We start from the raw sequence: 21,686 nt of genomic DNA, 5'->3' as shown, positions 1-21,686 counted from the left end.
GACTCATTAAAACCATGAGGATGGGTGGGAGCAAATGAGTTGTCAGGGGGGAGGAAGGGAGGGAAGATGTGAGGCATGAAATGTCTGTACTAGTTATGTGTCGAATGAAGATGATGGCCCCATGAACTTCTCAACTCTAAGCAAAGATGCTCCTCCCTTAAGGGCCATAATTGCTTCTCCGGGGAGAGGTCAATGTGCCTGGTATAGAGAGCATCGACCTTCTGTGAAGCCTATACATTTGAATTAGTCAATTAAAGGAGTCCGTTAATGGGAGTTGAAATTTTTCAAGTTAATTCTCTGTATTTTATCAAATCTTGAATATTAGAGAATAGTGAAATCATCTGGACTCATCATGCAGCCGTTTTCCCTTGGTGCCAGTTGGAATACACAATGTTGTTTATGGCAACAGACTCACTGCTTTCTGGATATCATTATCTTGCTGTGGCAAGGATAAGTTTATGCAAATAGGAAATGTCAACATCATTAGAGGACATCTCTGCACATAAATATTTAAAAAATGCAAGCACCTTTTCCCAGAATGCTTCCCACTAGTTGCTTCCAAAAATCTGAATCTTTGTAGTATTGGATTATTAGTATTCTTGTTTTCTTTTATGCTTCTCCTTCTATAATTGCTTGAGTATGGTTGTATGTGAGAAGCAGTTCGGCTGCCGGCTGGAAAACAAATGTATAGAAGTTGTGATTTCGACAAAAATCAGTTGTGGCGATTAGGAAAAAAAAGATGGATACTAACGTCTAGCAAATTATCTGGTTCAAGAACCATTCCCATGATTCTGAATTAGAAAAGGCTTGTCTGTTACACATCTGCCCGTGTTCCTAATTTTAAAATCAGAACACTTCAAGTTGGCTTGAGTTCTTGCAGCACCTCTGTGCGTTTTTAGCATTTTCCTGACTACTTTGTCCTCATACTATGCAATGCAGAGCATCCAGAAAAGAAGATTGGTTCCATAAATGTAGACACTTGCTCTTCATATAATATTTATTCAGCTACAGAACGTGACATTCCAGGTGTTGTTGAATTTCAGGCCCCAGCATTCTTCATTATGTGTTGTGTTGGTTAGGGTTTCATAGTTCCCACACTAAGTAAGCTGACCTTATAAGGTCAGATATGGTGGTTGAAACTGATATTAATCTATCTAATGATTTATCTACTCTACAACACAATAATATCACCTTCTTTTTCTGAACCCAAATCGGATTTCTAGACTTCTTTATTTTGGAAATTATAGCAACTGGAGTAAATAGCACTTATGAATACTTTTGCCAGCACAGAAGTTTGACTGGCAGTTCTATCCGCTTCTGTCAAAGTGCACCAAAATTAAAGAAGAAAAAGCAAGAGGTAAATAAAAAGCACTCCGCAGCCACCTAAAAAGGCACCCTGGTTCAGATATATTAAGCAATTTATAGAGAGGCAATTTATTTAATGGTTTGAGCATCAGACTAAGATTTTGGAGACCAGGGTTAAAATCCCTGTTTGGCCATGAAAACCCACTGGGTGACCTTGGGGAAGTCACACTTCCTCAACCTCAGAAGAAACCAAAGGCAACCCTTGGCTGAACAAATTTTGTCAAGAAAACACCACAATATATTCATGTTAGGATCACCATAAGGCAGAAATTACATATGAAGGTATTATTCAATATATTGGAATGGGGGTTCCTTTTTAAATGGCTGCTTTTATTTATCTCTTGCTCTAATTTTAGTGAATTTTGAATCCAGAGTACAGAAGTAACGTGCATCCTTATATGCTGGTTAAGAAACTGGTAAAATAACTCTATCCCCAGTTGTAGTAATTTTTAGAAAGGCAATTTGGCCTATAACAGAGAACTGTGCTTGCGCGTGATATAAAATATTATCTTCATTGACCCCCCATAATAAGAGAAAGTAGGGCCTCCATATTTTGGGCTGTACTGTCCAGATACCAAACAAATACTAATTGGATAAAGGATGGACTATATTGGAGTGAATGTATAAGAACAGGTATGGCATGGTTTTGGAAGCAATAGCTCCACCTGCCGGTTTAGCCAAGGCTGAGAAAAGATTCCCACAGAATGGTAAAACATCTGGGCGTTCCCTGGGAATTGTCCTTGCAGATGGTCAATTTTTTCACACCAGAAGCGACTTGCAGTTTCTCAAGTCACTTCTGACACACACAAAAAAACCTTGGTCATAAAATTTAAACTGTTTGGTGAGTGGTTGTTTAGCAGGAAAAAAAAGGGATCGGGTTCGTGGGGCAAATCCATTGTAGTACCATTTATTGTTCTGTTCAGCTACATGTCCTATGTGCAAAACTCCAGTATGTTTTTTACATGGAAGACCTTTTGATGAGGTCTTGGATTTGAAGGAGAGCAATAGTTCCCTGTTGTCCTCATTCTTCTGGCACAAATCATGAAAGAAGAAGGCCTGAGCCAGTAACCATAATCACATGATAATGAGGCCATAATAACTTGTTGGATATAGTGCTTCCCCATAGAGGACTTGCTCCAGCTTTATGATCACTTTTATTGCCCTTCCCTTTATGTTATCCAGCTCTTGTTGTTGAGTGTCTTCAGGTAGTTTTCAACCCATTATGACCCTAACACAATATTTTCTTGGCAAGATTTGATCAGAAGAGGTTTGCTTCCTCTGAGGCTGAGAGACCCCTACTTGCCCAGGGTCACCCAGTGGGTCTCATGGCCAAGCGAGAATTTGAACTCTGGTATCCAGAGGCATAGTTCAACAAGCCACTATGTCACATTGGCTCCCAGTCCAGTTCTACAGTTGTTGATATGATTATTCTTTTCAGTGTGTGATCATAACATAGGTTTATATAGGGGAAGTAAAATACTGTTAGTTTTGTTTTTGATCTCTCTTGTAATCGTCTCACTCAAATGAAATTGACTTTTCAAAGATGTACTTTCACTAATATCTCCACTAGGGTGGGAAGTTTGGCCCAATTCTATCATTGTTGGGGTTCAGAATGTTATTTCATTATAGGTGAACTATAAATCCCAGCAACAACTCCCAAATGCCAAGGTCTATTTTCCCCAAACTCCACTAGTGTTCACATTTGGGAATATTGAGTATTTGTGGCATTAGGAAGATTGAGAAGCACTGTGCTAGGCCTTTGTTATGCTTTGTTTGAGGCCTCAATTTGAGATGCATCATTTTAATTAAAGTTGCTACATTTGCTATTTGTTGCCCATTCATCCAGAGAATTAAATGTACCATATGATCTGTTGGGCTAGCTGCAAATGTAAAATTATAAATAGATAAATAGCCTCATTAAGACAGAAACCTCATTTAGCAGCTTTGGGTATATTTCATTTGCCTGCCAATCTTTGTCTTTCTCTCATTTTCCCCTTTTCACTAATGCTTGCATTTTTTATGTTTTGACATTGCTGCTACTACTGTGGCTGAATTTCCCCAGTTTGGGATGCTAGGCAGCTTGCAACCATTAAAACCAAACCTAGATCGCCATATTTAAAAATAACTGACCTGCCAGTGATTAAAATGAGTTAAAAATCCAGCATGCTATGCAAACCCTTTTTCTCCCACAGAAACTCAATTCTCAGAAGCCTGTAAGAATAAAAGTGTTTTTAAAAAATAAAATAAAAATAAATCTGCATGCAGAAAGAGAATAAAGAAGGTGCCACTCTACCCCACTGGAGAGAGTCCCAGAGTTTGTATTAGACAATTAAACTGGTTTAAGGCTGCAGTTATTTTTCTGGGGATTAAATCTGAATGTGCTTGTATAGCATTGCATTCCTAACCAAGGAGATTTAAGGAGTTTAGTTCTGATAGATTAAGGGAAAGGTTTCACCTTGGCATTAAGTCTAGTTGTGTCTGAGTCGGGGTGGTACTCATCGCCATTTTTAAGCCAAAGAGCAGGCATTGTCCATAGACACCTCCAAGGTCATGTGGCTGGCATGACTGCATGGAATGCTGTTAACTTCCTGCTGAAGTGGTGCTGCTTATTTATTTGCATGTTTTCAGACTGCTAGGTTGGCAGAAGCTGGGGCTAACAGTAGGAGTTCATCGCGCTCCCCGGATTCAAACTGTCGACCTTTTGGTCAGCAAGTTCAGCAGCTCAGTGGTTTAACCAGGGACTCTCCCTTATCTCTGATAGATTAGAGATAAGAAAACTCTAGGGTTTATGCCCTTGGAGAGTGTTTCATCCCAACATCTCTTATTTATTATCACTGTTTTGGAGTTTAAAGGCTATTAAAAATGGTCAGTGATTGAAGATAAGACGTGTAATAGTATGGAACTGTCCTTTGGTGTGTGGCCCATAAAGCTCTTGCACTTTGCAGACCTTTGCAGGATTGGGTTGTACCTTGTATGCTTGATGGAAAGTATCTAGCTAAGTAAGAATTACACTTCTCTCCACCCCATGCCCTTCAATCCATCCACTTTCAGAGTCAGAGCCTTTCCAAACTGAAATTCAACTTCTGACCTGAAACAGTTCCCCAACTTAGTTAGAGCTTATGGGTCTCAATACATAATTTCCACATTACAGTTCCTAACAATTAGATGCTCCATGTGGAAGCTACTTAAGGGGGAAGATGAGCTATTAAATTCACTCAAAGTAAGACTGTTCTCAATTATGAATGAAAGAAGCTGCCAGTAGTCTATACCTGGGTGGCAGGAAGGCTTGTGGGATTGCTAAGCAGCAGAGGAATTTTCTATAAGGTATTGCGGCTATTAAAAAGTGTAGATGTGAGGATGTTGGGTATTGATGGGGAGTTTGGCTTAACTTTCTCTATTTTCATGCAGAATGTGAAGCACAGGAAAACATTCCGGATCGTCATGCCGCCATTTTCAGACCAGACACTCTGCTGATTTTGACCAGTGGCCAGCATAACAGAAGGTGTTTACTACTGGGTATACCATGGCTCTCAGCCTTTTGCTACTGAGTCTCAAAAGAAGACACAGGACTCAGATATCCTGTTCTGGATTACCTTGAATGCTTTCGGCTTGGCGCAGCCTTCCGGTGCTGAGGTGCGAGGGGAGCATGGCTCAGAAAGCCTGGCTCAGCACACTGTTCCAGAACCGCAAAGCCCAGCTGCTGTTGGTCAACTCTCTAACGTTTGGCTTGGAAGTCTGTCTTGCTGCAGGCATCACCTATGTGCCCCCACTCTTGTTGGAAGTGGGAGTGGAAGAGAAGTTCATGACAATGGTTCTAGGTAGGTAGTTTCTTTATTGTATTTTAATAAGGTATGCATTCTTTATGTGAGGTCTGATGTCTGACTTGAGAGGGTTTAAACTGCCTTGAATGCACCCAGGCTTGTTTGACATTGGAAGCTAAGTAGGATCAGATCTGGTTAGTACTTGGATGAGAGACTTTTAAAGAATACTAGGTGCTGTAGTCTTTATTTTGGGGTGGAAGGGACTGTCAAAACTGCCTCTGACTATCCCCCTGCCTAAGAATACCTTAAGTCACAATAAATGACTTGAAGCCACATACATAATACACACAAAAACTGCATAGTGTTGCAAGTATGCACACAGAGAGATATCCAGAGGCAATCTTTGATGTGAATATGTGGAAGGGCTTCATCCACCATTGTAGATTTATTTATTTACAGTATTTATACCCTGCCCTTCTCATCCCGAAGGGGACTCAGAGTGGTTTTACAGAACACACATATGGCAAACATTCAATGCCAATTATACAGTAACAGGACAAACAACACAACAGAGGTAAAGGCAGTTTTTTCCATTTAATTTCCAGCATCTTGGAGGCTGTGCTTGACTCCAGGGGTATGTGTGCCCGCACACTGTCACTTCACCTTCCATGCCGAGGAGCTTTTCCTTCAATCGATGTACTTAAGGGCCTCTTTATTACCTCCCCTCTAAAAGCGGTACCTATTTATCTACTCACATTTTTGCTTTTGACCTGCTAGGTGGGAAGGTGAGCTGGGACTAAATGCTCAATCCTGACCCAATCAACAGGATTTTTCTGCAGCACAGTGGTTTAGCCTGCTGTGCTAAGCCCGGCCCCCACTAGAATGAGGCTACCTTCCATTGGAGGCAATGCTTAATTAAAGAGATGCAAATCATTATGGAGTTTGTATATATACCATAATTGAGGGTTTTATCTTTCTAGTTCTATTTAGCCTACAGCTCTCATTAGTTTTAGCCAATATATCCAATGGTGAACTTCCACAATCCACACTCCCCCCAAGGAACAGGCCAGCAGGACATTTTGGGAACTGTCATCCATAAAAGTTACCTTTTCCAAGTGCTGAGTAAGAGTGATCATCTTGTCAAATCTCATCACCTCAGTTAACATTTCTCTTCCTTTCTTAATTCTAGGGATTGGACCAGTTCTAGGCCTAGTCTTTGTGCCGCTCATTGGCTCTGCCAGCGATCATTGGCACAGTAGCTTTGGCCGTCGCCGGCCTTTCATCTGGGTCCTATGTCTGGGAGTCTTCCTGAGCCTTCTGATCATTCCTCATGCTCATCGTCTGGCCAGCCTTATTGCCCTGGATACCCGCTCTCTGGAGTTAGCCTTCCTCATCATGGGCATTGGTTTGCTTGACTTCTGTGGCCAAGTCTGCTTCACTCCCCTGGAGGCTCTTCTCTCTGACCTCTTCCAGGAGCCAGACAATTGTCGCCAGGCCTTCTCAATGTATTCCTTCATGGTTAGCCTGGGGGGCTGCATCGGCTACCTACTACCAGCCATTGACTGGGACAGTAGTTTTTTGGCTCCTTACCTGGGAGGACAGGAGGAATGCCTCTTCAGCCTCCTTACCATCATCTTCCTTGGCTGTGTCTTGGCCACTGCTTTTGTGACTGAGGAGGTGGCTGCTCAGGTGGAAGTGCTCACAGGCCCTGCAATGAAGGAATCCTCCAGATCCCCACCCTTTAGCTGCTGCTCTTTCTGGCTTCCACAGAACTTTTTCAGGACCAGGCATCTAGTGCAAGCCTTTAGGAGCCTTTGTGCCTTGGCCCCACGCCTACATGGAGTATGCTGCCGTATCCCCAAGGTAATCCGGCAGCTTTTTGTCGCTGAGTTGTGCAGCTGGATGGCTCTCATGACCTTCATGCTCTTTTACACTGACTTTGTTGGGGAAGGACTATACCAGGGAGTTCCCAGAGCTGAACCAGGCACAGAGGCCAGGAGACATTATGATGAAGGTAAGCTGATGATTTTTTTTCAGGAGCTGGGGTAGTGGTGGGAGGTATTTGCTTCTTCTAAATTTGGAAGATGTTAGTGTCATTCAAGTTATGTAACTGAAACTCTCAAAGCTCCAATACATTATGCAAGTGAAGCAGACTTGCATAAAGTTTCCTTTGTACTTTGCAAATCCTTGGTTTTTGCTTAACTTGGAATTTGGGGAGGAAGTTGAGGGCAGGAGGAATGAAGCCAGTATCAGTGTGGTCCTGGGGTAGTCCTGGACTTAGATCAGGAAACCAACATTTTATAACCTTTATATGCAGAAATGCATTTGTTCAAATGCTTTAGTCTTTTGAAGATCTTCAAGTATGAATTCCCTCATTTTTTTTCCACTTTTCAAAAATCCAAAATATAAATATTACTTTTTAAGAGGCTTAGGCTGTCCATTGGCCTGAACATGTACCTCGCATCAGCAACTGAGTGCTCTTCAGATGTTTTAAACTATACCCATTGGCATTGCTGGTTGAGCTTTCTTGGGGAGCTGCAGTTCAAAACACCTGGAAAACACTAAGTTGTATCCTTAAGCATAGAACCATTTCTGTGCTTGTCAGAATAGGTACTAAAATTTAAAATGAAGCGTAAATATTTTGCATTTTAATGAAATGCAAAATTGTCTTAAGTTGGAATTTCAGCATTAATGTTTCTCCAGAATTAAATTCTTATCAAAGTATTAGTTTATTGTGCCATGATGCTAATAAGTCAACAAGCTTTTTATTATCCACTTGTGACCCATTCGGTACCAGGACAATTTTCTTTCCAATGTATATTCTGTGAAGAAAAGCATATGCGTGAAACATCGAATGTAAGAGTATTTTTCTGAAACCCACTGTCTCTTGTGAGGGCCCTGCTTTCATTGATATATTTATTAAGACTACTTGGGGGTGATGTTTTACCATTCATGTCTGCACAATATATACAATACTGAATATATGGTGCAGTATTGTATATATTGCCAATACAATATATAAAATATTGCACCATATATTCAGTATTATATATATTGTATACAGTATTGTATACAATAGAATCCCACCAGTGATCTGCTGAGATCACAGGACCACTCAGCAAGTCTGAGAAACCTTGGAGAAGAATCTAGCTTACTGTCCAAGGCCATTTTTAAATTGGAGGGATTCCACCATATGAAGCAATAATCTAATTCACTGTACTTTGTTCAAATATGAGGACAACCTGCTCCCTTCCACTGCAAAGAGCCAATTTCTATTGGATATCATTTTGACTCATTAACACACCCATTCTAAAAGATACTTGGCATTTCATCCTGCATGATACTTCAGCATTGAATGAAATGCTTTGGATGAATCAGCAAACCAAAAATAATCTGTGGTGGACTTTGAACAAAAATAGTTCTTTATGAAAGGAACAGATGACACAGCTGTTGCAACACCCACTTTTTAACATCTAGCCTGGAGTTGGCTGGAGATGTTACTCATATATGAATTCTCTTGTTGCATGAGTTTTGCAACAATCTGAATCTAAACATTTGTCTCATTTCTTTTCTAACATAGAAAAAACAATTCAGATGTGGGAATTCTTGAGCATTCCTTGCTAAAGCTACTAGATCATTTGCCAGCCTGATGTTCCATATACAATAGTTCACCACAAGGTCTGGGTGACCCATCTCGAGTGTATTTAATTTTTAACATCTCTGCCCAGTGCTGCCAATGAGCCCTGCCAAAATTCAAAGTTTGATTGTGTGTGCACAATGAAGAACATTGAAGGATTGCAACAAACCACGACCATGTCCATGGATCCATTTCCATGTCTCTGTAGATATCCTTGATAGTTTTATGGTTGAGAAACTGGTCTTGGCACTGCTTGCAATAGTTAATTCAATTTTTGTTGTCGTCATGCAATTTAATCATACTACCTCATCCTTGGTGTTAACAATATGTGCTGCAGTTCCCATGCAAAATCCTAGGACAGAATTCAATGAATATCTGTTGTTGTTTTATGTTGTTGTTTATGTATTTTAATGTGTTCTATTTTAACTATGTTGATCAGGCTCATCCCCATGTAAGCTGCCCCCAGTCCCTCCAGGGAGATGGAGGCTGGGTACAAAAATAAAGTAGTAGTAATGCTGTTTTGATGTTGTTTTGATATTGCTAGGTTGTTGTTGGATTATGTTCTGTAATTTGCACCTTATTCTCCATGTTGTACACCGCTGTGAGTCGCCCCTGGGCTGAGAACAGCGGTCTATAAGCACAGTAAATAAATAAATAAGCAGTAGCAGTAGTAGTTGTTGTTACTGTTGTTATTATCTGGTTATGAAAGTTTAAAACTTAATAAAGGCTTTTAGGTTTAAGTTACATACTCATGAATTTTGGCGTAAGCTGCCCTAAAACCATTAGAGCTTACCTTTGAGTAGTAGACATATATAAGTTTGCATTGTTAAACTCTCACTGGTTGACCACTATTTTGATTTTATTTGGTTTTATAAAAATAGACTGACTTCTGATTAGTCTGCCCAAAGATTCTTTTCCATTTCACCCAATGACCATGTGTCTCATTTCAGGAATTCGTATGGGAAGCCTGGGCCTCTTTCTCCAGTGCATCATCTCCATCTTCTTCTCGACAATCATGGACTGGATGGTGAAACACTTTGGGACACGAATGGTCTACCTGGCCAGTGTGGCTTTATTCCCACTGACTGCCTTCATCATGTGCTTCTCTCAGAGCATCGTTATAGTCACTGTTTCTGCTGCCCTGACAGGTTTCCCTTTCTCAGTGCTGCAGATCCTACCGTACACACTGGCATCACTCTACCATCATGAAAAACAGGTATGTATTCATATAGATGCAGAAAAGAGAAAGTATTTAGGAGACATTTGGGGTATTTCTAGGTGAAATGGGTGAGGAGGAGAATAAGCAACCTGGCCAAAATGGAATCCATAGTGACTTGCCCAAACTAAGCTTAAAAGGCCTAACAACTTTTGTTCTATTCTGTTCTTCTGGAGCAGTGATTCCCAACTTATTTGGTTTACCCCTGGAAATCATTTTTTCTAAATCTTCTCTTCTTTCTTTTATGCTTTCACCGCCCCCTTACAGTTATTCATCGCCCCCAAATGCACCTGTGGCCATTACCACCCCCCCCCCCAGATTGCTGCAGTGCCCAACAGGAGGCGGTAATGCCCACTTTGGGAATCACTGTTCTGGAGTATTCTAGTTTTACCTTATTTCATAAAGCCCTCAGTGGTCATCATCCTTATCCCATGGTAACTGTGTGGCAGCTGTGAACCCGGAATTGCCCATTGGAAGTCCCTTTTATAACCAAGTTTTAAAGGTATGGATAATGATGTCTCTCTCCTCATCCAGTATTGGCTATACATTTCCAATTTTGTAATGATAAAAAGTACTGTAATGGAAAACCAACTGACTAGTGACAACCCTTTGTTCCTACCCAATATCATAGGATGCAACATTCTTCAAGGCTATCAAAACGTGTTTGCAGCATCCCATTTAATACACCTTGTGTATTCTCCTCATCCACCCTCCAGCAAGTCCATGGTTGCTTGGTAATGATGCAACTTAGACATCTCACAGAATAGATTGCATGTTGTCTCCAAGCCAGACATGTCATAATGCAGGGAGGAGAAATGTGGGGAAATCCAGATGTTATTAGTCTAGAGCAGGCATTGTTGACTGAACTGGCTAGGGCAAATGAACGTGTTAGTTCAACAATCCCTGGAGTGCCAAACATTCTCTACTCCTATCTCAAAGAGAAGGATAGATGGTCATTTGAAACTGCAATGCCTTCAAAAGACAGTGATGAACTGTGACCCTTCTTGCTTACATGTGTGTGTGTGTGTGGGGGGGGGGGGGTTCCTGGAACAATTTCCTGACAGAAGTCCAGTCTTTGATTTTTTATATTTTCAGGACACAGATTGGACTCTGATGTAACTGAGCACAAAAAAATGAGATCATTACGGTAGCTCAGGGCATCTGAGAGAAGCTGGACAGAGGGTGTCTGTGCTATAATAAACAATTCTGGAGCTTGAGGCAAGCTCAAAATCCTGTGCCCTTCTTAGGCCCCTTCCACACAGCTGAATAAAATCCCACATTATTTGCTTTGAACTGGAATATGTGGCAGTGTGGACTGAGATAACCCAGTTCAAAGCAGATATTGTGGGATTTTCTGCCTTGATATTCCGGGTTATATGCCTGTGTGGAAGGGCCTTTAGTGGTGCAGTGATAAACATTGAAGCAATGGTCATTAACAGTCCTTATAGCTACACTCTCAAAGTGCAATCAGTTGTGTTGATTGGTATTAAGCACACACAATAGTTAATAGGACTGCCCACTCATGACCAAGGCACTCAAAACACTTCGATGGGAATGGGTATAACAATACATTGTAGCTGTAGAAAATCAGTATCTCGTTCACCTACTCTTTGGGTTGGAGCCAAAAGCTCCAGAAGGAACTAGGGAATTCAAAGAAGGTGATAAATGAGATTGTTAATTAGAAAGTCCTGAGCCTCTGACCCCGACCCCCAGCTTTTTTATTCATGTCTCTGCCCCTCACATGGCCTCCCTGCAAACATACAAAGAGGTGTTGTTTAAAGACCATGGTATCTAACTGATTAAAGGTTAGCATGAATACAAGTGTTTTAACCGAAATTGGTTTGGTGTGATTAGTAAAATCTGATGGATGGTTGTACTGTAGATAAGGTAATAGAATGAAAACTGGAAAAATCTCTGATATGGTTAATGGTTAGGTGGAAGAGGGAGTTTCAGCAGTTGTCAGATAGCAAGAAACATCTGCTGAAATTTCCTCTTTTACACAGCCATCAAAAGCACAGGAATTCTCTCCAGTTTTCACCCTGGTAGTTTTAGCTGTTGAGCTTTCAGAGCATGGTTGCTCTTGATAAACCATTGAACATGTTTTTGGGTTTTCAAATTGCCCCATTGAATGTGTGTCTCATTACTGAAAATGTGAAATAATGTATTTCTTAATCTTGTATTTTATTATTTATAACGGTGTGGTGTTCTGTGTGAGTTTGGACCAGAACTCTGAAAGGCCAGCATTCGAATCTCTGGTCAGGCAGTGAAACCTACTGGGTGGACTTGTGCAAATTACACTTCCTCATCCTCAGAAAAAGGCATTAACATTTCTCTCTGTACAAATCTTGCTTAAAAAATTCCTGTGACAGGTTCACCTTAGGGCCACCATAAGTGGGAAATGACTTGAAGGCACACAGCCACAACATTACATATTGTTTTTGTGTGTCAGGAGTGACTTGAGAAACTGGTGTGAAAGAATTGACTATCTGCAAGGACGTTGCCTCGGGGATGCCCGGATGTTTGATGTTTTATCATCCATGTGGGAGGTTTCTCTCATGTCCCCACATGGAGAGCTGTAGCTGACAGAGGGAGCTTGACCACTCTCCTCGGATTTGAACCGCTGACCTGTCGGCCAGTGGTCCTGCCAACACAAAGGTTTAACCTCCCATTGCACCACTGGGGGCTCCATAATATTACATAGTACATGACTATTACTACTTTTGCTTCTTTGTCTAAGTTGTGTCTAAAACAGATATCTAACTCTTCCCACCTTAATTACGCTAAGACTTAATATTTTCTTTGTAGCCATTTCTTTCTTAGGGGTTTTACTATTCTAAGCCACCTGTTTTCTTTGCTTCTTGTCAATCCTTTCTGTCTGCTTCCTGTGTTTCTTTGCTTCTCTCCCCTTAAGAGAGTTACTCCATAACTGCTGCCATTCCAGTGTTGTGAGAGCCTGCGAGACTAACCCTGTCTGATGCTTCACGTTCGCAAGCCCCGTAAGTCGCTTGCATTTCTCACATGCCCTTCAATTGTGATGTGCTGCTTCTTGGACCATCTCATTACGGCGTTTCACCCTTTTAAGTGCCCTAAGAAAATCTTGGGACAGGTAACATGGCACAAAACCTTTTGTTACCCAAATTGTAAATTGTGAATCCTGTTTTCTTCTGGTTTGGTTTATGATGATGAATGTAATTCCCACAAAGACTGTCTTTCTTCTTCTGAACTACATTTCAACTCAAATAATAGCTAGGAATTTCAGAGGAGTGTAACAATTCCTTGTGTATACTTTTGTTCCTGATTCAAACCTGCAGAGATCTATTTCAGACTTCCAGCATTATGCGATCTTTACTTTGACAACCGTTATAAACATTTTAGAGTTTGGACCAAAGGCTTAAATGAGGAATCCTAACCCCCTACCAGCTGCTGTGGCTGCAGATGGCCCAAATAGGGGTGAGGCACATTCTCTGGTCCAGGGGACACCCATAAAAAGTTCCAACTGCTGAAGTTGTTCCCTGCAAGGATACGCCCCAGTACATACCCTGTGTATTCAAGGGGGCTGCTCAAAGATGGACATAGATACGGAATTCCTCTTTTCCCCCGAGAAGCCTTGGGCTCAGTCCATTGCCTACAGTAACTTGGAGCTGATATAGGTAACATTTTCCCCACTGAAGCTAATGGGACATGTTGGAGATGGAATATGCACACTGAAAAAGCTTCTTTTTGCCATTCAGCTTCTCCACACAACCACACAGTTTGCATTTTATGTGTTTTGTTTTTTTTTCCTGAGTGTCTTCTTCTGGAATTAATATTTGGCTGTTTGAATTTTGAAAACACAGAAGATATTCTTGAAAACCCAGAAGATGCACAATTTATTGCAGAGCTAAGAAATGTTACTTTATCAGATTACTATTTCCAGAATCCTCCATTCTGCATGGTCACTAGCTTTATTTCCAAGGAGCTTTATTTCCAAGGAGCAGCTTTTCAAAATTCTACTTTGAAGTTTGTACTCTCTGCTCCTTTCATGACCAGCCTGCTTCAGAGTTGCCAAAATGGCATTGGCCTCCTGATCTGGATTAGGATTTACTTTGATCTAGTATGTCCTCCAGTCCAGCATTATGCAGATAGTAGGCAATGACAATCAAAGGGAATGAAAAGATTAAAGTAGCCTTCCTCACCATCTCCAAGCCTGCTATTTTCTTTGAATTTTTTTCCAAGCTTTTAAAATTGTTGTTTGACTTAACTACCTATATTTCTTGCCCAAGTCAGCTTTGTATTGTGGCTCATATTAAGTTGGGTTAGTTTCCTAAAGCATGGGTAGGAAACCTGCATCCCAAATGTCATATTGGTCTGTTTTTTGGAACATGCCCTGTTTTGGATTTGATTCCTGCACCAACAGGATTCCTGCACCAATAGCTGAAGTGTAACCTCTAATAGGTTTTGACTGAATTCTGACTGAAAAAAGGTTCTTTTCCCCTCCTTTTAGATTAGCAACAGTTTCAGATTTAGATGTAATAACATTGGTCAACTGAAAACATAAACAAAGCCTTCTGATCACCTAATGGCTGTACAAGAGAAAGACAGATGGGGAGTGTATTAACTCAAAATACTTGCATGTAATACTGAAATCACACACATGTAATATTTTACTACAGTTTAATGTTGCATTGGACACAGCCATGATGACCAAAATGTGTGTATTATGAATAACTGATAGAGTCAGCATCACCTTCTATAACTGATAGCCTGAAAAAGTGCCATTGAGATTGTGAATTTGTTGTTTGTTTTCTCTGTATTCTTGTAGTTCACACATTCATTGCCTTTTCATGAGTGCAGATCAAAGAGTGATGGTGCATAGCAAGAAATCTTTTTGTGTTTAAGTGGAAAGTGCCGCTTGATCAAAGACAAATAGACAAGAGTTACAGTTATTTTTGTCATAGTTTTACATTTCCAAGAGCAAGCTTGTTTATGAGGTGGTGTTTGCTTTATGAATGGGCACCCATTAGGTTGAGTGATAGTGTAGGCTGGCCTGGGCAAATGTAGCTGTGAATATAGACAGTAACATGGCTTTATGTCATACTAAACTGAAGTATGACATGTGTCATACTTTGTTACCTGGTGTGGGTCCAATGTGGACCATGCAACCTGCATCTGTTACTTGTAGGCTGTGTGCAGAGGAAGAGTTGAGATTCGGAAATGTGGAATCTGTGGAAGTTGTGTTGATAATTCCTAAGGTTTTAAAACAAGACCCTGATTACAAAACACAGAGGAACAATCTTTGCAAAGAGTAATATCTAGCTAGTTAACCATTGGATCCTAAACAACATTTCTGCACCAGAAGTTCTTCCTCGCCCAGGGCATTCTCTTCCACAGCATAATCTACTGCCTGAAACATCTCTACCTAGAGACTTAAATTATGAGGTTATACAACTTCTGGAATGATACGTGCATCAACATGAGTGTTAGGCAGATTTTTAATTTGGCATGCTGTGGACACTGGAATGTATTTGGAGGACTGATTAATATTTTGAATGGCTTCAGTATGGAGGCTCATAAAACAATGGAAGGATTGCTTATGCATGTGTGGTTGTGTGTGATCTAGCAAAGTGATTGGAAGACCTATATGAGCAAAACTAAGCAGTGGCATTGACTGGCATATTTAACAATGGCTGCAAGTTTCCTTCCTCATAACTTGGGCACTATAGCAAACAAGTGAGTTTTCAGGAAGATTACAGAAATGTGTAGAAGATAAACTTGTCGATACCCATTAGCTATAAAACTAAAAATAGCTATAATAGTACTATTTTATGAATAGAAATTCAGAAAGGACAACAAATATATTTTTAAAGTCTTGATCTCAACCTGATATCTTTCTCTTTTACATACTACTGGTATCTGGAAGCTAGTGAGAGAAACAGAGTGCTGAAGCAATTTGCCACAAAATATTAGCCTCAAGGCAGCAGTGAAAGGAGGGGGCTCTTGTCTTCATATCCTCCTGGTATGCTTTCCCAAATGCATGTGTTTCACTTCCCTGAGAAAAAGGAGCCTGCAAAATATGGACTCATCCAGCACTGTTTTTCTTGTGTTTTAGCAATATGTATGTTCTCCTACTATAGTACAAGCATTCAGTTTTCTAGTAGGAAACACTGTAGTTTTGACAGGCATATTCTTAAAGCATTATGTTCTTCCTTCACATCTGTACTGACCAGAAGCACTGTGTATGGAAAAGTGCGTGAAAGTCTGTTCTCTCACTATGCAGATATACAATAAACAATCAGGCCCCATTTTGGTCCTGCCTGCCTTATACCAAGAACTGCTACTTGAAGATAATGAAATTGAGCTCCCCTCCGGTAGCACTTTCTGGTGTGCTTTATTATACGCTCCATAATAATAATAATAATAATAATAATAATAATAATAATAATAATAATATTGTTTCCCCAATGTCCATGTTTCAACCAGTTCAGAACCTCTCAAGCTGGTGTGTGCATGATTTGTGGTAAGACTGTATTTCCCTCTTGATCTCAACTCTAATCATACTCTGTAATTGATTTTTTTTTTTGTTCAACTCTAAGAAGCACAAGTCTAAATGTTCTGTAGAAAGAGATTCTGGGATTTGGAAGTCCAAAATATTTGGAGGATGACGGGCTGAGAACCCTGCCCTAACTCAGTCATCAATTCTTGGGTTTTGTGTGTGTGTGTGTGTAGCGACTTGAGAAACTGCAAGTTGTTTCTGGTGTGAGATAATACGCCATCTGCAAGGATGTTGCCTAGGGGACACCTGGATGTTTTACTATCCTGTGGGAGGCTTCTCTCATGTCCCCACATGGGGATACTGGAACTGACAGATGGGAGCTCACCCTGCTCCCTGGATTTGAACTGCCGACCTTTTGATCAGCAGTCCTGCCGTCATAAGGGTTTAATCAATTGTGCCACTTGGGAGCTCAATACATTTTTATTCATCTCCAGCTGTTTTGAGCAATAAAAGTGTATGCTTAAGCAGAAGAGGCTCTTGCCTTCAATCAAAATGCTGCTTTCTGCGTAATGCCGAGTTGTGCAGCTACCTCCTAGTAAGATCATCCTTGTGCCAAAATTAACTTGGTCTACTCAGTCCTAACCAGGTTAGAATGTGCTTGATTTGGATCTGAAGTCAGTTCCATTTTCCTCAAGTAGCTCCACTCTCCTAATTTCCGCCTTGCTCCAGCTATTTGCGTATTTCACAGCTGATTTTGTCTTTGCAGGATTCTGGAGCAGCATCTGATGTTTCTTTTTCTGTCATTGCAGATATATTTGCCTAAGTATAAAAGCAAAGAAGAAGATGCAGCTCAACTAGACAAGAAGCACGGCTTCCTCAAAAGCCATATTTCTGGTCAGAAACTGACATACCAAAATGGACACAATGGAAACCTCTTCTCCGCCCCTGGTGCTGGCTCTTCCCTCTGCGTCGGCTCTCCCTGTGAAGTCCCTCTCATGATGATGGTGGGAGATGCAGACACTGCAGCTGCAAGCCGAGGCATATGTTCAGACCTGGCCATCTTGGACAGTGCATTTCTCCTTTCCCAGGTCATCCCATCCCTCCTCATGGGTTCACTTGTTCAATTCACTCAGTCAGTCACTGCTTATATGGCATCTGCTACTGGTTTTGGCTTGGTGGCCATTTACTTTGCAACCAAAGTTACCTTTGACAAAAGTGACATGGCCAAGTATTCACTGTAGGAAGGGAAAGGATGTGACTCAAATTCCAACTTGAAAAAGGGTCGTGGAGAAGAGTCAGTTTGTATACAGGTTGTGTCTTCTTTCTTCCCAGGTTGCATTGTTAAGGGACATATGCAAAAATCCTGGCTGAAGGATAAGAAAACAAAAGAAAAATACTGGGCTAATCTCAGGGTATCTAATGAAAGGGAGTATAGTATCACATTGCCTGTTTCTTCGTAATGCCTACACCAAAGTGCTTTGGCATTGAAGCCTATAGAAAGAGGATTCCAGGTTTAAAAAGTAAAGGGAGAACATTTGCATAACTGCTATTAGAGATGGGAACATTTACTCCTGTGGACTACTGTTGCCAAGAATGATGGGGCTGTTATTCAGAAAGCTAACTTTCCTAAACTCTGACTACTATGTCAAATTGTGTGGGAGGTACTGGCACAGAAGGGGCCAAAGATTATTCAAAGTTCTTGTTCACCTCACTTTTTTATTGTAAATTTTAAAGCACTGCTGTTGGTTGGTTTCCAGATTGTCTTATAGGTAAAGACACTATTGTAATGTAAGTCTCCTTGTCTTGGCATGATCCAGAAAATACATGAAAAGAGGACTATAAGTTGGCACTTCTAAAAGGAGAGGTAGAAATAATTCACTCCCTTTACCCAGGTGTCTTGTAAGTCAAGACTGAGGTGATATAAACAAACTGAACAGTATCACATAGGACTGGGAGGGGGACTTGTTTAGGTGTGGATACTTTGGTTGAACTAGCAGCAACTGAGCAGTGGCCTGACGGAAATGAAAAACTTGGTCATCATCTGATCCTCCCCCGCACCTCTGTTCTAAACTGAGCTTGCAGTGAGTGCAAACAGAGAAGTTCGCATAAACATCAGCCAAAGAACACACCCTTTTGGAAGGCTTGGTTTTAGTGACTGACTGGCACAAACAAACCACAGTGCCTTTCACTGTGTGCAGTCCTGAAAAGGAGGCATAGTGTGCCAGAGTGGTAAAAGTTCTCTCATACATGCTGCCTTTCCTACTAAGGACGCATCCTACAGCCTGCTAGTACTAAAGGGCTCTATAGAAAAACCGACCATGTTTCTTAATACCACAAAACAGGCACCAAGCTGAATTTTTCCAGTGTGTGATTTAGCCATTCTGCCACCCAGATTGAATGGAGGCACTCCCTCCATCAGGCAAATTTTGCAGAACAAATGGCTCTCTTTGAACTCTGTAAATTTTTCCTGCATTTTTTAAAAACAACAAATCAGTTTTGAGCAAGTAATATATGTGGCTCGCAACTATTCATGCAGCACTAGGCAGTGCAGCTGTTTCTAACCAGGAGTAGAACAACTCTTAGTAAGGGAAAATCAGGGTACATGGAATATTTGGGTTAGAAGGGCACTTGAAGGTGAAACCCAACCCATGGCTACTGAGGCAATAAAATGTAACAGCCTAGAAAAGTTAGTTTTTTGATCTATAATTCCAAGAAATACACAGGCACATTAATCATATTAATTTGGTTAATGGCACATCTAATGTGGCCCTCACACCCATTATCAGTGTTGAATTCCAACCTTTTGCCCTTTTGAGTGATGAAGTAATTATATAGGTAACCATTCAGTAGACTTGTAGGTGGTGATAGCTTGTGGACTGAATGGGCTGGGTGCTCTCCCAAGTTCATTCTCATCCATGGTTTGATCCACAAGGACTCTGTAGTGACAGGAAAACCACTTAGTCAGCCACCTCTGTCAATAAAGTTCCAGAGTAGGGACCCCTTCACACCACACACACTATGGTTCCACTTCACTGCCATGGTTTCATTTTGGGATTTGCGGTTTAGAGAGAGGTGTTTAGAATTCTTTACCAGAGAGCTGTAGTGCCTCATCAAATCACAAACCCCAGGATTCTATAAGATTCTGTAAGATGTTGCCATGGCAGTTAAAGTGGAATCACAATGCTATAATTAACCACCTTGAATCTTGTGCAAAGAGGAAGGCGGCATATATATATTATTTCTGTGACTCAAAAATCTCCCAGCATTCCTGTACCCAGCATTTGCCATATAAAACTATTGTTTCCCTTTTCCTAATTGGTAAAGGATTTGAATGAAGGCAAACTTTTCTGAGGCTGAATGTGAAAATCAGTTAAAGCTTTGTCAAATATGATTGTTTCCTACCAAATAATCTTAAGGAATTACTGGTTAATCTTTTTTTGCCACATATTCATGGTAGTTGACTATACAAGGGCCATCTTTGAATGTTTCAAGAAGGTGAGCCAGGGATCCAGCACAGAATGTGGAAGGAGAACAGCCTTAACCACTGTAAAAGATCTTACTGTGGTAGTCTTTCCAATTTTGTGGGTGGCTGGGTAGAGTCTGCTACTCTGGAAGTAAAGTTACAAGTTAAAGTTAAATAGGAGCAAAAAGACTTGGGAGCTCTCCCAACTGAGGCCCCTTACACAGAGCTGTATACAATCTCACATTATCTGCTTTGAACTGGGTTATATAGCTGTGTGGACTCAGATAACCCAGTTCAAAGCAGATATTTTGGGTTATGTGGCTGTGTGGAAGCGCCCCAAGGGACTTGTTCGAAACTATGAGAGAGCCACAAAATCTCCCAACAATCTCAGAACTCAAACAGGAGAGGGAATAAAGTACAGGATATTAAAAATATAGAAGCAAAATGAGAAGTACATTGTCATAATCCAGCTTTTCTCAATTTGGTGTCGTCCAAAGATTTGAGACTAATTTCCATCACCCTGAGGAATGACCATGCTGATGAAGGCTGATGGCAGCTAGAGTCCAACATATACTTCTGTCACTTTGAAACCAGTGGTGTGGAATTCAACTGTCCTTTGTGCCCTATTGACAAATTTGCTTTCCTTTTTTTACATCCTAGACATCAGCCAAGGCAAGAAGATGACCACACTATAGTTTACTGTGCTTCGAGTTGTAGCCCCAAAGATCTAAAAAACATCTAAAATAATTGTTTTGTTATTTTGAACAAGTGTTTCAGATAGAGGAATGAGAAGAAAGCCTTTGCCCTCTTTGGATCACAAGTATCTTTGGTCTGGTCTTTGGGGTGGAGAATGAGGAAAATTATGATGTGAAATCCCAATGATTACCCAACTTGTCCTGCTTTCAGGTTTTTTCACTTTTTTGTTTCATGAGGCCAGTGACATGGGCATTGCAAAAAGAATGTTAAATGTATCTTTGCCATTGTTTTTGTTTAATAAGGGGTGACTGAGGGCTGATTTGTGAGCCATTCCAGTTGCTGCTTGTAACTCTGTCCCACAGTGCAGTGTTCTTTCCAGTTTTGCTCACATTCTTTAGCACTTAGCCCGTTCTAGTTGTCAGAAATAGTTGAGATGGGCCAGTGAAGACTCCATCCCAACCAAGTATTCAGCCACTGGATAATGGATCAACCCACTTCAACTGTTGCTGTATATTTAACATCACCTCAGTTACAATGGCATTCCCTTTAACAAGTTTTTCTTTCAAGTGTTTTCTGTCAAGCAATGGATTTTTCCTCCATTACTGATGTCCACCTGCTTTCCCCCCACATAGCTTTATTTAAAGGGAAGTTACTGAAAATGTTTAGGCCAGTGATTGGATGGGTGCCTTTACTTCCAAACAAGAGATTTCTTTGAACTGTATTTGTTTGAAAGGGAACACGTCTCCCTCGCTGTGTCTTGCTATCTGCAATTTGTGTTTATTTATTTACGGAAGTAAATATTTTGTATAGTTTATGTTCAGGGGATATTAAAGTCTATTAAGGAGTGGTAATTTTAAGAATGGTGTGTTTATAATTTAATGACCCAATGAGAACTTTCTTTGGACTTGGAACTGGATGCTGAATGAATCTTATTTTTTGTCCCAAACTGAAAAAAAATAATAAAAACTGAAGATAATAGACGGAATTCACATGACTGCAGGTATAATTAATTACTGCTTTCATCTCATGCTTTATTGGAACAGCTGTTTCAAACATGCCGATTAATCAAGGTATTA

The 21,686-nt window shown here is 40.7% G+C and overlaps 2 protein-coding genes across 3 annotated transcripts in view; both read left to right on the top strand.

Moving 5' to 3' along the window:
* SLC45A3 (solute carrier family 45 member 3) overlaps positions 1 to 21,595 on the top strand; it is a 65,434-nt gene extending 43,839 nt beyond the window's left edge. For both annotated transcript variants that reach the window (XM_060772900.2, XM_060772901.2), the window contains exons 2-5: positions 4,774 to 5,183; positions 6,316 to 7,140; positions 9,714 to 9,979; positions 17,261 to 21,595. In XM_060772900.2, the coding sequence (XP_060628883.2) occupies positions 4,964 to 5,183; positions 6,316 to 7,140; positions 9,714 to 9,979; positions 17,261 to 17,692 (1,743 nt within the window). In that variant the 5' untranslated portion in view covers positions 4,774 to 4,963 and the 3' untranslated portion in view covers positions 17,693 to 21,595. The remainder of the gene's footprint in view (positions 1 to 4,773; positions 5,184 to 6,315; positions 7,141 to 9,713; positions 9,980 to 17,260) is intronic.
* The window catches only part of LOC132773622 (Krueppel-like factor 15), a 302,098-nt gene that overhangs the window by 248,535 nt on the left and 31,877 nt on the right, over positions 1 to 21,686 (top strand). The window lies entirely within an intron of this gene.

Source organism: Anolis sagrei, chromosome 4, assembly GCF_037176765.1.
Source record: "Anolis sagrei isolate rAnoSag1 chromosome 4, rAnoSag1.mat, whole genome shotgun sequence".
Classification (NCBI taxonomy): domain Eukaryota; kingdom Metazoa; phylum Chordata; class Lepidosauria; order Squamata; family Dactyloidae; genus Anolis; species Anolis sagrei.
Note: the sequence above shows the minus strand (reverse complement) of the source record. Positions and strands in the feature narration are given on the sequence as shown.